This window comes from Octopus sinensis, linkage group LG24, assembly GCF_006345805.1.
Source record: "Octopus sinensis linkage group LG24, ASM634580v1, whole genome shotgun sequence".
Classification (NCBI taxonomy): Eukaryota; Metazoa; Mollusca; class Cephalopoda; order Octopoda; family Octopodidae; genus Octopus; species Octopus sinensis.
Genome location: NC_043020.1, coordinates 6,972,168 through 6,988,824, shown reverse-complemented (window position 1 = coordinate 6,988,824; position 16,657 = coordinate 6,972,168). Strand labels below are relative to the sequence as shown.

At 38.9% G+C, this 16,657-nt stretch overlaps 1 protein-coding gene and 1 long non-coding RNA gene across 7 annotated transcripts in view; both read left to right on the top strand.

Moving 5' to 3' along the window:
• LOC115223875 (serine/threonine-protein phosphatase 2A regulatory subunit B'' subunit beta-like) overlaps positions 1-6,846 on the top strand; it is a 251,862-nt gene extending 245,016 nt beyond the window's left edge. For all 6 annotated transcript variants that reach the window (XM_029794580.2, XM_036512676.1, XM_036512679.1 and 3 more), the window contains one exon: positions 5,160-6,846. In XM_029794580.2, coding sequence (XP_029650440.1) covers positions 5,160-5,319 — 160 coding nt within the window. In that variant the 3' untranslated portion in view covers positions 5,320-6,846. The remainder of the gene's footprint in view (positions 1-5,159) is intronic.
• Positions 6,847-7,269: 423 nt separating this feature from the next.
• On the top strand, positions 7,270-9,344 carry LOC118767694. Its single transcript, XR_005003609.1, has 2 exons — positions 7,270-8,415; positions 8,777-9,344. It is a non-coding gene; the product is annotated as an uncharacterized LOC118767694 (long non-coding RNA).
• Positions 9,345-16,657: the final 7,313 nt, after the last annotated feature.

Here is a 16,657-nt window from a genome sequence, read left to right as displayed (position 1 = left end):
AAAGCGACCCATTGCTAAGATAATATAATCCGGTTTAGAATCAATAAAAGATACAGCGATAATTCGATAACGCGTGGGGATAATTAGAGCGGGGGAGGAGCCTCGGAGGTGATATCAAACATGTATAATTTAGTTTAGGCAGGGTGGGAGCGAGGGGTGATGGGTTGTGTCTCTGTTTGGCCTTAACAGCCAAGGAACGTAAATAGCCGGAGTGTGAAATAACCTCGTTTGTCACCCACCGAAATAGCTGAACTGGTTGGTGATGAGGGGGCAGAGCCTCTTCCATCTGTTGTCGTTCAACTTGCTAGAAATAGCAGCTGAATCTCTCTCGTATTACTGTTGGGGCAGAGCCTCTTCCATCTGTTGTCGTTCAACTTGCTAGAAATAGCAGCTGAATCTCTCTCGTATTACTGTTAAACTTTGTAAAAATAACAGCTAAATCTCCCTCCTATTGCTGTAGTACTTTAAAAGAATAGAAGGTTGTAGGTACCTAAATGATAGCAGTGCGAAATAATCCCTTTTATCACCCGCCAAAACAGCTGAAATGTGATGAGGGCTTTTCTCCCTTGCTGTGTTGTTCAACTTGTTAGAAATAGCAGCTAAATGTCTGTCACTTCACTGTAATGTTTTAAAAGAATGGACGGCTGTAGGTACAGAAATAGTGATGTGAAATAACCTCATTTGTCACCCACCAAAATAAGTGAATTGTGATGAAAAAGATAGCCTCTTCCCTCTGTGTTTGTTATTCAGCTTATTAGAAATAACAGCTAATTCTTCCTCAAATCCAACTGCAGTGTTTTTAAGGCTAACTATATCGGTTCACAAATAATAGCTGTGGGACATAACTTTGTCACCTATTGAAATAATGGAGCACTGATGTTAAAAAGGGGGTCAAATTGTTAGAAATAACAGTTAAATGTCCCTTGAATGTCCCCCTCTCTTTTCTCTTTTACTCTTTTACTTGTTTCAGTCATTTGACTGCGGCCATGCTGGAGCACCACCTTTAGTACTTATTCTATCGGTCTCTTTTTGCCAAACCGCTAAGTGACGGGGACGTAAACACACCAGCATCGGTTGTCAAGCAATGCTAGGGGGGACAAACACACACACGCATATATATATATATACATATATACGACGGGCTTCTTTCAGTTTCCGTCTACCAAATCCACTCACAAGGCATTGGTCGGCCCGGGGCTATAGCAGAAGACACTTGCCCAAGATGCCACGCAGTGGGACTGAACCCGCAACCATGTGGTTGGTTAGCAAGCTACTTACCACACAGCCACTCCTGCAGTGTTTTCAAAAAGGAATGAGAGGTTACATGCCTGAATACCCATTTGGCACATAAATTACAGTAGCATAAATTACATAAATTACAGTAAATAAACTCGTTAGTGACCCCGATGAAATAACTGAGATGAAATGGAGCAAAGAGAGCTCAAAGAGGGAGGGTTCAGTTTGCTAAAAATAGCAGCTAAATCTCCCTCGAATCACACTAGTGTTTTAGAAAGAAAGAGGGAAGGCTGCATGGTTGAATAACCACATGGAAACATAAATTGCTGTGGTGTGAATAGCCCTGTTTGTCATCCACCCTTTTAAATAATGACTGTGATGAGTGAGAGGGCTTCTCCCTTCTGCACTGTTATTCAACCTGGTCGAAATAGCAGCTAAATCTTTCTCAGATTTCATTTGTCATTCGTCTAAAATAACTGAGATATGATGAGGCAGAGAAAAGGAAGGTTGTCTATGTGGTTAGAAATAGCAGCTAAGTCTCCCTCAAATTTCACTGTAGTGCTTTTAAAGGAAATGGTGGAAGACTTATGCTATGCAAATGAGTAATGGCATAATTATACAAACAACACTGGAAATAACCTCGTTTGTCACCCATCTGAAACGAGATAGGATGCGAAAGAGAAGGCCGTCTCCACGTTGTTGGTTCGACTTGCTAGAAATAGCAGCTAAATCTCCCTTGACATCCCACTGTAGTATTTTCGAAAGGAAGGAAGGAAGGAAAGCTTATATAAGTGGAGTGGCTGTGTGTTAAGGAGCTTGTTTACCAACCACATGGTTCCGGGTTCATTCCCACTGCGTGGCACCTTGGGCAAGTGTCTTCTACTATAGCCTCGGGCTGACCAAAGCCTTGTGAGTGGATTTGGTAGACGGAAACTGAAAGAAGCCCGTCGTATATATGTATATATATGCGTGCGTGTGTTTGTGTGTCTGTGTTTGTCCCCCCCAACATCGTTTGATAACCGATGCTGGTGTGTTTACGTTCCCGTAACTTAGCAAAAAGAGACCGATAGAATAAGTCCTGGGTCGATTTGCTCGACTAAAGGTGGTGCTCCAGCCTGGCCACAGTCAAATAACTGAAACAAGTAAAAGAAAAAGAATAAAGAATATAAGCGCAGGAGTGGCTGTGTGGTAAGTAGCTTGCTAACCAACCACATGGTTCCGGGTTCAGTCCCACTGCGTGGCACCTTGGGCAAGTGTCTTCTACTATAGCCCTGGGCCGACCAATGCCTTGTGAGTGGACTTGGTAGACGGAAACTGAAAGAAGCCCGTCGTATATATGTATATATATATATATATATATATATATATATATATATATATGTGTGTGTGTGTTTGTGTCTGTGTTTGTCCCCCTAGCATTGCTTGACAACCGATGCTGGTGTGTTTACGTCCCCGTCACTTAGCGGTTCAGCAAAAGAGACCGATAGAATAAGTACTGGGCTTACAAAAGAATAAGTCCTGGGGTCGATTTGCTCGACAAAAGGTGGTGCTCCAGCATGGGCCACAGTCAAATGACTGAAACAAGTAAAAGAGTAAAGTGAATAAACACATAAGTACATAAATAGCAGATGTGTGAAACAACTGTCACCCACCAAAACACCTGAGTTATGACAAGATATGAGGACCCACTTTCCTCTATGTTGTCAAAACAAGGGCACACACACACACACACACACACACACACACACACACACCACACACACGATGGGTTTTCAGTTTCCGTCTTCCACATCCACTCACAAGACTCTGGTCAGCCAAGGGCTGCTATAACAGAGGAACTTGCTCAAGGTACTGCAGAGGGGCGCTGGACCCCAGACTGCTTTATTCTTTCTTTCCCTATCGTCCATAAAGCCTTGCTAGCATTAGTCGTTATGAACCCTAAAAATCATTGCCGAAGGCAAGCAATATGCTTTGTCCCCCTAATCTAAAGTTAAGGTATTTAAGGACAAAGGGGGCAGGGAGCATTACTAGTCAAGTCTATAACTGTTAATTAACCTTTAGGGATCAATTATGGAAGCACATTGGTCCTTATTAACCCCTTTGTTGTGGAAAAGGTATGGAGGGGTCTGGCCCTTTTGATAACACAGATATTGCTTGTTTGCATAGCAACACTTTCACTGGTTGTGTTTAATTGCAGACTTTTGTCAATGCATGTATGTGTGTGTGTGTGTGTGTGTGTGTGTGTGTGTGGATGGGCTGGGGCTTCTATGTGAAGCTGGTGCAGGAAACAGCCATGAACTCACGTAATTTGTCGGGTCTTCGCAGTCACAGCATATCTCCAGAGTTCTTGGTCTTTCGTCATATAAATCCATATATTGTACATTACATACACACACATAAGTGCCAAACAAGGTGGAAATAATAGTACTCGAATACCAAAGGTAGAGCAATATACTTTTTATTAAAGCTGTGATAATTTTGTAATATATGTATAATATGTGTAATCATCATTTAACACCTGCTTTTCCATGCAGGCATGGGTTGGATGGTTTAACAGGAGTTGGTCAGCTAAAGAGCTGCCCAGGCCCCATTGTCGGTTTTGGTATTGTTTCTACCACTGGATGCCCTTCCTAATGCCAATCAGTGTACTGGGTGCATTTATGCAGCGCTGGCATGGGTACGTTTATGTGACACCAACACCCACAAGCCCGTAAGATTAGGTCTGCTCGGCTGGAGAGGGATGTAGGCAACCACATTTAGCTTGACAGGTCTTTTCAAGCACAGCAAACTGCCAGGAATCTGTCCTCTGTCATCCCCTCTGTGAGGCCCCAACGTCTGAAGATCCTTTCTCACCATTTCGTCCCACGTCTTTCTGGGTCTTCCCCTTTCACATGTTCCCTACACAGTTAAATATTGGCACCTTTTGATGTAATTGTCATTCTTCATGCACATTACATGACCATACCAGTGCAGTCTTCTTTCTTGCACATCTGATCCCTTGTATATACAGTTTTTCTCTAAAATCACTGCAATAAAAGAGTAAAGACACCCTTTCAGTCATGAATGATCCTGGGATTGCACCTAGAAAGTTACCTGCCAAAGCACAGGTCTTAAGCAAGGTTGTTAATGGAAGACCAGCAGTCACCCATGCATACCAGCCTCCCCCTCTCCATGCCACCAATGTTATCAAAGGGAAAGGCAAAGGGGCCGATACAACTTGGCACCAGTGACATCACAACTCATTTCTACAGCTGAGTGAACTGGAGCAACATGAAATAAAGTGTCTTGCTCAAGAATACAACACAGAGCCCAATCTAGGAATCAAAACTCGTGTGTGTAAGAGTAAAGACCCCCTTCGGTCATAAATGACCATGGGATTGCACCTAGAAAGTTACCCTCCGAGGCACAGGTCTAAGCAAGGTTGTTTATGGAAGACCAGCAGTCGCCCATGCATACTGGCCTCCCATCTCCACGCCACCAGTGTTATCCTAGGGAAAGGCAAAGGGGCCAAGACAGCTTGGCACCTGTGACATCACAACTCATTTCTACAGCTGAGTGAACTGGAGCAATGTGAAATAAAGTGTCTTGCTCAAGAACACAACACACAGCCCAGTCCGGGAATCGAACTCTCTACCTCATGATTGTGAGCTCAGCACTCTAACCACTGAGCCATGTGCCTTAAATACACACTAAACATGTTTATATCTGTCCCCTTATTTCCAAACAATAAGCTTCTCCTTTTCTTTACTGGCACCATTAATCCAGAATTTATGTTGTATGGTATTTAATATCCCTGTATTTGTCTTTTATTCATACTTTGCATTATTTCTCTCAACCCCTTTTTTTTGAAATTATATTCTTTGTGTCTTTGGTGCCAAAATGACTGACCGTATCTTCTCCTTCTTTCTCTTTCCGTTCTGCAGTAATTACGAAGACGACTTTGAGCCTGACGACGAAGATTCCATCCAAGAAGAACTCGTTAGTCCCGGCAGTGAGTTCCTCCGACAGAGATCTTCGATGCCAAGAACGACGTCCAATATCTGTGACCCTTATTACTTCAGGAACGGGGATCTGCATTTCTAGAACAACCCCCCACCCACCCACCCTGCTCCTCTTGTTCAATCGTTTCTCTACCCACCCACCCACCCACCTACCTACCATCTACGCCACCTTCATTACAACCACCACCACCACCACCTCCACACTATTACCACAGCCCCTACTACTGCTTGTATTTCTCTCGCCACCATCACCACCACTGCAGTATTACCACTACTACAACCACCACAATGGCTATTACCACCACCAGCACCACCACCGCTACTACTAGAACTATGTATGAACTATCCCCACCCTTAACCTTCCCTTTTTCTTTATGTTCTGAGTCCTTTTTTTTTTCCTTTATTGATTTTTGCTCTGAAAGGAAAATGAAAAATCTCACCATGCCCACCCCCACTGCCAACGAATGATGAAATGTTTTTTTTTTGGTTTTTTTTCTCCTTGGAAATTTTCAATTTCTCTTGCTGCTTGCTATGACATGACTAATGGTCTGTCTGTCATCGTATTGTGGTAACCGTGGCGCCAACGATCCCTCCATGTTGCTAAAGAGAGATGAATGGTCTGACCTAACCATGTCCCGTGATATTTTAGAATTGCCATGACAGCTCCTCCGTCTTCTGTCATCATTTAACAGACTCGTCATCACATCTTAAACAGACTTGTCCATCATCTCTTGACACGCTTGTCATCACCATTTAAGCCTGTCATTGCCATTTAGACTCTGGTATTTAACAAATTGTCATCACTCCTTTACCGACTTATCGCATAGTTACTGGCCGTCATCACTTCATTAACAACCATCACCATTTCATTACTGACCAGTGTCACCGCTTTACCGGCTATTGTCACCACCCCTTTACTGATCGGTGTCGTCAACACTTTACCGGCTGTCATCACTTATTTGCCAACCACCATCACCCCTCTGCCAGCTGTCATCACCCCTTTGCTGACTGTCATTACTTCTTTACTAAGTGTCATCACAACTTTCTTGACCATCACATTTTTTTGCTGTCCGTCAACACTTACCACCGTCACTTCTCAGAGGACTCAGAATTTTGAAAATTCTTGCTTTTCTTTTCCCCATTACTTGAAGATCCCGAGCTAAGGTGCATGGAATAATGTCTAATGCTGTCTGTGACAGTTTGGTAAATTCTATATTTGTGCTATTTTGGCAACATTACCGTTTTCTTTCTTTTTATTTTTATTTTATTTATTTTTTTTTTAATGAAGTAACAAGAATTTGATCCGAACCAGGAGAGAGAGAGTGCAGTCTGAATATTTGTTAATCGTTTTCCAGAATGAGTCTTTAGGTATGGTTCCTAGAAATTCTGTTTGTTCTTTTGAAATGGAGCTTTAAGTCGTATCTGTAAAGACAACATCTGTTTGTTGTCGAAACACACTCTTACACCAAAACAAAATGTGTGTTGCTTCCTTTATGAAGCTGAGCTTTAGGGGTTATTTAATGTCTTAAAAAAAATATTTCTGAAGAATCTGCATTTTACCATTTTTGAATCTACGAGGTCATTAAACACTAAATCTGCTTTACACAATCAATCCTTTATGTTTGGTTCTTCTGATTTCTTTGTTATTATTATTATTATTAATATTATTATTATTAAGGCGACAAGATGGCAGAATCGTTAGCATGTCAGGCATATGCTTCATGGCCTCTCATCCGTCTTTACATTCTGGGTTCAAATTCTGCTGAGGTCAACTTTGCCTTTCATCTTTTTGGGGGTCAATGAAATGAGTACCAGGTCAATGTGATCAACTCTCCCCTTCTCCACAAATTCCAGAAAGAATTATTATTATTATTATTATTATTATTATTATTATATTATTATTATTAAGGTGGCGAGTTGGCTGAAATGTTAGCACACCGGGTGAAATGCTTAGTGGCATTTCATCTGCTGCTATGTTTTGAGTTCAAATTCCGCCAAGGTTGACTTTGCCTTTCATCCTTCCAGGAGATGATAAAATAAATACCAGTTGCGCACTGGGGTCAGTGTAACTTATCTTTTCCCCAAAGTTGCTGGCCTTGTGCCAAAAGTTGAACCCATTACTATTATTATTATTATTATTATTATTAGAATGGTGGTTTGGCTGACTCATTTACACATTGGACAAAATGCTTATTGGCATTCCTTCCACCCTTCACGTTCTGAGTTCAGTTCCTGCCACTGTCGAGTTTGCCTTTCTTCCTTTTGAGGTCAATGAAATGAAGTACAAATTAAGTACTAGAGTCCATGGAATTAGGATAAAACTGAAAACTTTTCTCTCAATAAGTAAAACATGAACACAATAAGCAATATATTTTAAGTTTATTTATAATGATGCCATCATCATCATCATCAGCCAGACCTCAGCCACACAGAGGAAGCCTGATATCCCATCTATATCATTTATGAATTATTATCTGGCTGTCGGTCTACTGTGATATCGGTCATGTGAGATGTTATCTCCATAACATAGCCACAGAGCTAGCATTTATAATGTAGCCACAGATAAGCAGTGGTACAATTATGTCAGAGCTAGCATCAATAATGTAGCCACAGATTATTTGTTATTGTGTCAGAGCTAGCATCAATAATGTAGCCACAGATTATCAGTGATAGTGTCAGAGCTAGCATCAATAATGTAGCCACAGATTATCAGTGATAGTGTCAGAGCTAGCATCAATAACGTAGCCACAGATTATCAGTGATAGTGTCAGAGCTAGCATCAATAATGTAGCCACAGATTATCAGTGATAGTGTCAGAGCTAGCGTCGATAACGTAGCCACAGATTATCGGTGATAGTGTCAGAGCTAGCATCAATAACGTAGCCACAGATTATCAGTGATAGTGTCAGAGCTAGCATCAATAATGTAGCCACAGATTATCAGTGATAGTGTCAGAGCTAGCATCAATAACATAGCCACAGATTATCAGTGATAGTGTCAGAGCTAGCATCAATAACGTAGCCACAGATTATCAGTGATAGTGTCAGAGCTAGCGTCGATAATGTAGCCACAGATTATCGGTGATAGTGTCAGAGCTAGCATCAATAACGTAGCCACAGATTATCAGTGATAGTGTCAGAGCTAGCATCAATAACGTAGCCACAGATTATCGATGATAGTGTCAGAGCTAGCATCAATAACATAGCCACAGATTATCGGTGATAGTGTCAGAGCTAGCATCAATAACGTAGCCACAGATTATCGGTGATAGTGTCAGAGCTAGCATCAATAATGTAGCCACAGATTATCAGTGATAGTGTCAGAGCTAGCATCAATAACGTAGCCACAGATTATCAGTGATAGTGTCAGAGCTAGCATCAATAACGTAGCCACAGATTATCGGTGATAGTGTCAGAGCTAGCATCAATAACGTAGCCACAGATTATCGGTGATAGTGTCAGAGCTAGCATCAGTAACGTAGCCACAGATTATGTGATAGTGTCATAGCTAGCATCAATAATGTAGCCACAGATTATCAGTGATAGTGTCAGAGCTAGCAACTGTAACATTAGCCATAGATTAACTGTGATACGGAAGATACCTTCAGAAATATTGATGGGTTATTTGCTAGAAAGAAAAAAAAAGGAAAAAATTGAGAAATTCTTAAGTTATTAAGGGAAATAATAGAAGACAAGATTAGAATGATAATTAGTCTGACTATGATGGTGATTGTAATAATAATAATAATAGCAATAATAACGATGATGATGATAATAATAAATAGTAATAAAATCAATGATTTAGCCATTTTTAGACTTATTTCAGTGCTAAATTTTAGCCAATAACTGCTTTTTGTTTTCATTGTTGCATTATTGCAAATATTTTTTTTTTTTTGCTGTTGTTGTAGGTTTGAAAAGAAAAACAAAAGAGAAAAAAAAAAAAGCAAATTTAAATATTGCAATCTTTGATCATTTTTGTCTTTCAAAATGAACTCCTCCTCCTCCTCTTCCTTCTCTTCCTGCCACTACTAATAAAAAACCCATCCACCACCTCGTTACTCTCCACCCCCCACTTTCCTTTAAAAAAAAATATTAGCAAAATGTAAAAAAAAAAAAAAAGGGTATGACAAAAATTTAATAAAATGGAAATTTTTTTTTTTTTTTTTTTTGTCCCGGGTTGCTGGTTGGTTGACCGGTCAGTCAGTCGGTCAGTGTCTGAACTCATCAAAAAGACTATTTTCTCTCCATCTCTGCTACTACTATATACGTTTGCCTGGATATATTTATTAAAACTCTCATCGCATTCTTTGAATTGTCTTTGAATTCTCTCAGGTTATTGCTGCTGCTGCCGTTGCTGTTGTAGTTGGCTTTTTTTTTTTTTTGCAGTTGCAAATGCACCACAACAACAACAACAATCACTATCATCATCATCACTCACAATTATCAGTCATCATCATCATCATCAACATCATCGTCATTATTGAGTGTGACAATTTCTTTTTGGTTGAAAGGAAAACACAGAAAAAGAAAGTTACTTTTTTTTTTTTTTTGACCCTTTCTTTGCAGTCGCAGGTTAGATCCTTAAGTTTTTGCAAATATTAAACCTTAAAAAAAAAATCATAGGAAAAAAAAAATAAAAGCAGGGAAAACAAGTCAAAGAAAAATGGAACTAATTATGATATCTGAATGTTGTTAAATATATTTATTGCAACAAAATTAGGAACAAATTAAAATATTTAAATTTTATTTATTCATTTACAGATGGTAGAGTGACACAACAGACAGTTTCAACACATATGCACACACACACACATGTATCTATATATATATATATGTGTATATATATATATATATATATGTATGTATGTATGTATGTATGTAATATAATATGTGACAATTATTCGGTTGCCATAATAAAACTCCAAGTTTCAGATGTCAGGGCAGAAATCTGCTCCGGCATCTCATCAGTTATCAAGGCCTTCTTGATAACTGATGAGATGCCGGAGCAGATTTCCACCTCGACATCCGAAACTCTGAGTTTTATTATGGCATTCAAATAATTGTCACATATATTACAGATAAATTCCTCTATTTACATAATATCGAGGCCTCAATCATCCTCTTGTTGCCATACCATTACTATTAAAAATACACACACACACACACATACACACACCACACACACACACACACACACATACACACACACACATACACACACACACACACACACACACATATGAGAAAGAGATTCGTCTCTTATGTCCTATTTCCAAATTCTACAATTTGTTCTTGGAAGTAAGAATGGATATGAGACGTATTGGCACAGCTGTTTTGGTGCTGCCCGTTTTGGCATCAAGGATTCAATGTTGACTTATTTGGCTTCAAATATCTTAATGTGTCTCTCTCTCTCTCTCTCTCTCTCTCTCTCTCTCTCTCTCTCTCTCTCTCTCTCTCTCTCTCTCTCTCTCTCGTTATCTCCCTCCCTCCCTCCCACCTTATGTCTCTTGTTTCCCTCCCCTTATCTCTTTTTATGCATCTGAAGAGAGAAGTGTTTATCATTTCTGTTCAATTAATGTATCATAATGTCTCTCTCCCCTCTCCTCTCCCTCTCTGTGTATGTCAGCATATTTCTTTTTGAGTCTGAGGAGAAAGAAAACGTTTGTCAGTTGTGTTCAATTAACAGATTGTAATCTCTCTTCCTCCCTTTCTACTCTCTTTTTCTGTCTGTCTGTCTCTCCATTAGTGTCTGTCTGTCTGTCTCTCTCTCCATTAGTGTCTGTCTGTCTGTCTGTCTCTCTCCCATATATATATATATATATATATATATATATAGGTGTGTGTATGTGACAATATTTCTCTTTGTTTATAAAGAGACCGGGTAAGTGTTTGTTAATTATGTTCAATTAATAAATTTTAATGACTCTTCCTTTCTCTTTCTCTCTCTCTGTTTATGTATGAGAGCATATTTCTTTTTATGCACATAAGGAGCAGGAATGTGTTTGTCAGTTGAGTTCAATTAATTGTAATCTGTCTGTCTGTCTCTCTCTCTCTCCTCTCTCTCTCTCTCTCTCTCTCTCTCTCTCTCTCGCTCGTTATCTCCCTCCCTCCCTCCCACCTTATGTCTCTTGTTTCCCTCCCCTTATCTCTTTTTATGCATCTGAAGAGAGAAGTGTTTATCATTTCTGTTCAATTAATGTATCATAATGTCTCTCTCCCCTCTCCTCTCCCCCTCTCTGTGTATGTCAGCATATTTCTTTTTGAGTCTGAGGAGAAAGAAAACGTTTGTCAGTTGTGTTCAATTAACAGATTGTAATCTCTCTTCCTCCCTTTCTACTCTCTTTTTCTGTCTGTCTGTCTCTCCATTAGTGTCTGTCTGTCTGTCTCTCTCTCCATTAGTGTCTGTCTGTCTGTCTCTCTCCCATATATATATATATATATATATATATATATAGGTGTGTGTATGTGACAATATTTCTCTTTGTTTATAAAGAGACCGGGTAAGTGTTTGTTAATTATGTTCAATTAATAAATTTTAATGACTCTTCCTTTCTCTTTCTCTCTCTCTGTTTATGTATGAGAGCATATTTCTTTTTATGCACATAAGGAGCAGGAATGTGTTTGTCAGTTGAGTTCAATTAATTGTAATCTGTCTGTCTGTCTCTCTCTCTCTCTCTCTCTCTCTCTATATATATATATATATATATATATATATATATATATCTGTAAGCATATATTTCTGTGTGTGTGTGTGTGTGTGTGAGAGTGAGTTTGCTTCCAGTGCCAAACAGTACTGTTTCCACAACAGGAAGTTGAATGTCCGGTCAGCCATGCCAAATCGTCTAATTCCAGGTGGGGTGTTGGTGGCAAGTCTTTGAGAAGCAAGCAGCTTAACCATATGCCCATTCTTACACCTACAGGGACACACACACACGCACGCGCACACACACACACACACACACACTGTCATTCTGACGAGTTCCTCTACTATTGCTGTTCAGAGTGTCTCACCTGTGTACAAATTATTCAGGTGATAATTATCTTAATTAATTTATGAACCAATAAATAACTATATAAGATTATGGAGTTTTTCTTTTTTTTTATTTATTTGTTTTAGGGATTGGAAGGGATTAATTCAAAAGGGTTCATTACCTCTTAAATATTTCATAGGTTTTGGTGACAAAAACTGCAGGAATAAAGACCCACAAATTCTAGTGAAAAAGAAGAAAAATTAAATGAAAATCACACAAACATCCACATATAGTTGAGTGAATAAACAAAAAGTAGCACTCAATACATTTTTTTAGGAGTTATATATATTTTTAATAGTGGCTTCACTCAGCTCCACATGACTTAAAAGTTTCTTGAATGCATAGGACACATTAGTTTCATCAGATGCTTGGAGCATCGTCTGATGAGACTGGTGTCTACTACATGCACATGAAACTTAGTCATATGGAGCTGGGTCAAACTGCTATTTAGAAATATACACATGTACAAACACACACACACATATATATATACACTTTTTTGTTTTGTATTTTTTTATTGAAAGAATGAATTTGATTTGGAATAATAATGGACTGCCAAAATTGTTAGAATCCTGCTTGTGTGCAAGAAATTATATTTTTTTTGTTGTTGTTTATTCTGTAGCAAACGATGAAAATGATAATATATTATGAATAAAATAAATAAATTCATGAATTTTATTAATTATTAATTAAAATGATTTTTTTTTGTCTAATTGGAAAAATTATTCCGACAAATTTTATGTTCTTTGATTAAATAAAACAGTTCTTTTTTTTTTTTTTTTTGGCTAAAACTGAAAATGTTCTATGCCGTTTACAGAGTTTTTTCTTTTTACTGCCATGTTGTGGCTATAAACTTTGAGTGTGAGGATATCTGTGTAATGGACCAGCTGGTCATACTGACATATTGTAATAATAGTCGATATAAAACATTAGTTGGTTGCTTTCTACAGACATGTTTTGTATTATATAGAAAGAGTGTTAACACAAAAAAAAAAATGCAGAGGAGTGTACATACTAGGCTTGGTGGCAGGCAATGATTAAAAGAATGCATTGCACACGCCCTCACAGATACACAGACACTGAGATGGAAAAAATAATAGAGGAAGAAGAGTAAAAGGCAATAGTTATGGTACAAGTTATACAAAAGCATACTAAGCAAAAATTGGCTGCTAGCTGACAATTTTTAAACAGTGATTGAAAGGTCACTAGTCTTGCATTTAGCTGGCAGGCTCAATAAAACTGTTGCCAATGGATAACTGTGGTGCCTTTGGGTACTTGCTTCTGATGAAGCTCAAACAAGCAGAAATCTGGATTTAGTTATGTCACTGTTACTGGATGAATTTTGTCTGCTACTGATATAGTTCTGTGTTTTTTAACAATGTATGTCTATAAGGGATACTTTCTCGAGACAAATACTGCAGCTTAGAAGGCTTTCAATAGTATATACTTGTACCTTGAAGCTATGCTCTGACACCTCATCATTAACATTTCTGGTGAGCTGGCAGAATCGTTAGCACGCCGGGTAGAATGCTTAGTGGTATTTCGTCTGCTATTGCATTCTGAGTTCCAGTTCCGCCGAGGTCGACTTTGCCTTTCATCCTTTCGGTGTCGATTAAGTAAGTACCAGTTATGCACTGGGGTTGATGCAATTGACTTTATCCCTTTGTCTGTTCTAGTTTGTCCCCTCTGTGTTTAGCCCCTTGTGGGCAATAAAGAAATATATTTTCTTTCCAGCTATTCACACGCACTCTTAAATAATGCAAAGTGCAACCATGTACCTCTTCTATTGCAAGACTCCTGTTCCTGCCCTTTTGTGACACTTTAGCCTTTCATTACCTGACCTAAAACCAACCCCATCTCTACTACGACCCCCACTCAGTCGAGGGGGTTGGGGTTCTTTCTTTGTCTTTTCTGTTACTTGGTCACCTCACTAGTGTTGGTGCCACATAAAAAGCACCCAGTACATGCTGTAAGGTGGATGATGTTCGGAAAAGTATCCAGCTGCTAACACCAAGGCAGACCCTGGGGCAGAATGCAGTTCTTGGACTCCTTGGATTCTGTCAAAATCGAAACAGCTAAGTGACGGGGATGTAAACACACCAGCATCGGTTGTCAAGCAATGCTAGGGAACATGTCTAAATATGTTGATAAACAGAAACAATTGTCAGCTTTGTAAGGTGAGTTCTACAATTAATGATGAGTTTCACTATCTGCATTTATATATGTATATATATATATATACATATATATGTCCAATTAAAGGTTACAAACCACATTAAGGGATAATAAAATCCAATGAAAATACTGGTTAGTTACCTATTTAAAAAGTGTTGAATATCAAAACTAATTTTCAACTGTAACTAGATAGACCATGGTTTATATATATTAAAAAAATAGACATCATCTCTGACAGCTGTTTCGATTCCAGACCTTTATAAATTAGTTACCATAATTAAAACCATTTAAAAGTTGAATCTCATTAGAGTTGGCTAGAGATACACAATTAGGTGTTGCTTGTTGAGTATATGGCTCCAACCATTAATGGTTTGGAGCCGTTTACTCAAAAAGCAGGAACATGAACATCTAATTGTATATCTTTAGCCGACTCTGATGGAATTCGACTTTTAAATGGTTTTATGGTAATTAATTTATAAGGGTCTGGAATCGAAACAGCTGTCAGAGATGATGTCTAACTTTTTAATTAAATAATTATTAATTATCCCTCTATTTTCTTATCTTCTTAATATATATATATTCTTTTCTTTTTTATTTGTTTCAATCATTTGACTGTGGCCATGCTGGGGCACTGCCTTCAGTCGAGCAAATCGACCCCAGGACTTATTCTTTGTAAGCCTAGTACTTATTCTATCGGTCTCTTTTGCCGAACCGCTAAGTTGCGAGGACGTAAACACACCAGCATCGGTTGTCAAGCGATGCTGGGGGAACAAACACAGACACACAAACACACATATATATATATATATATATGCTATATACGACGGGCTTCTTTCAGGTTCCGTCTACCAAATCTACTCACAAGGCTTTGGTCGGCCCGAGGCTATAGTAGAAGACACTTACCCAAGGTGCCACGCAGTGGGAACGAACCCGGAACCATGTGGTTGGTAAGCAAGCTACTTACCACACAGCCACTCCTATATATATATATATATATATATACTTTTCTTTTTTTTATTTGTTTCAGTCATTTGACTGTGGCCATGCTGGGGCATCGCCTTCAGTCAAGCAAATCAACCCCAGGACTTATTCTATTGATCTCTCTTGCCGAACCACTAAGTGACAGAGATGTAAACACACCAGCATCGTTGTCAAGCGATGTTGGGGGACAAACACAGACACAAAAACATACACACACACACATATATATATATACAATGAGCTTCTTTCAGTTTCCATCTACCAAATCCACTCAGAAGGCTTTGGTCGGCCTGAGGCTATAGTAGAAGACACTTGCCCAAGGTGCCACGCAGTGGGACTGAACTTGGAACCATGTAGTTGGTAAGCAAGCTTCTTACCACACAGCCACTCCTACGCCTAGATATATATATGTATATATAATTTCCAGGATTTGAAAGAATCTGGTATTTGAACAGTGGAAGCACCAAGACTGAGTCGGAGTTAGCTCTAATGTGTGCATACAATGTCTAAAAGCAAATGCATACTCACTAAATTAAACACGGATTTGTTCACCTGTTGTGCATGCGTTCACAGGTGACTGACTGAGTACATAGCAATTCATGAAGGTCACACATGGGTACACTCACTGCACCTATTGCACCGCACTCTATGGATTCCAGACACAAACGAATTGCTGGTTCTGAGTTAGGTGATGGATAAGAAATAAAAAATAACGGAGGGATTGTGGATCACTACAGCTGTTTCGGACACATTTATTTTTTTTATTGATGAACAGAAGTGTTACGTAATGGGCTTCTTTTAGTTTTCATGTACCAGATCGACTCACAAAATTTTGGATGGTACGAGGCTATCGCAGAACACACTTGTCCAAAATGCCTTGCAATGGGACTGAACCCAGAACCATGTGATTAGGAATCAAGTCTTTTACCACACAGCCACGATACATAATTGAAAAATTTGGAGTCAACATTTTTAAGAGAATACACCATAACTATACATATACATCTCTCTGTCTCTCTCTCTCACTATATATATATATATGAATATATATATATGCACATGTATCTCTCTCCCTCTCTCTCTCTCTCCATATATATATATATATATATATCCTCTTTCCTCTTTTACTTGTTTCAGTAATTTGACTGCGGCTATGCTGGAGCACCACCTTTAATCGAGCAACTCAACCCTGGGACTTATTCCTTTTGTAAGCCCAGTACTTATTCTATCGGTC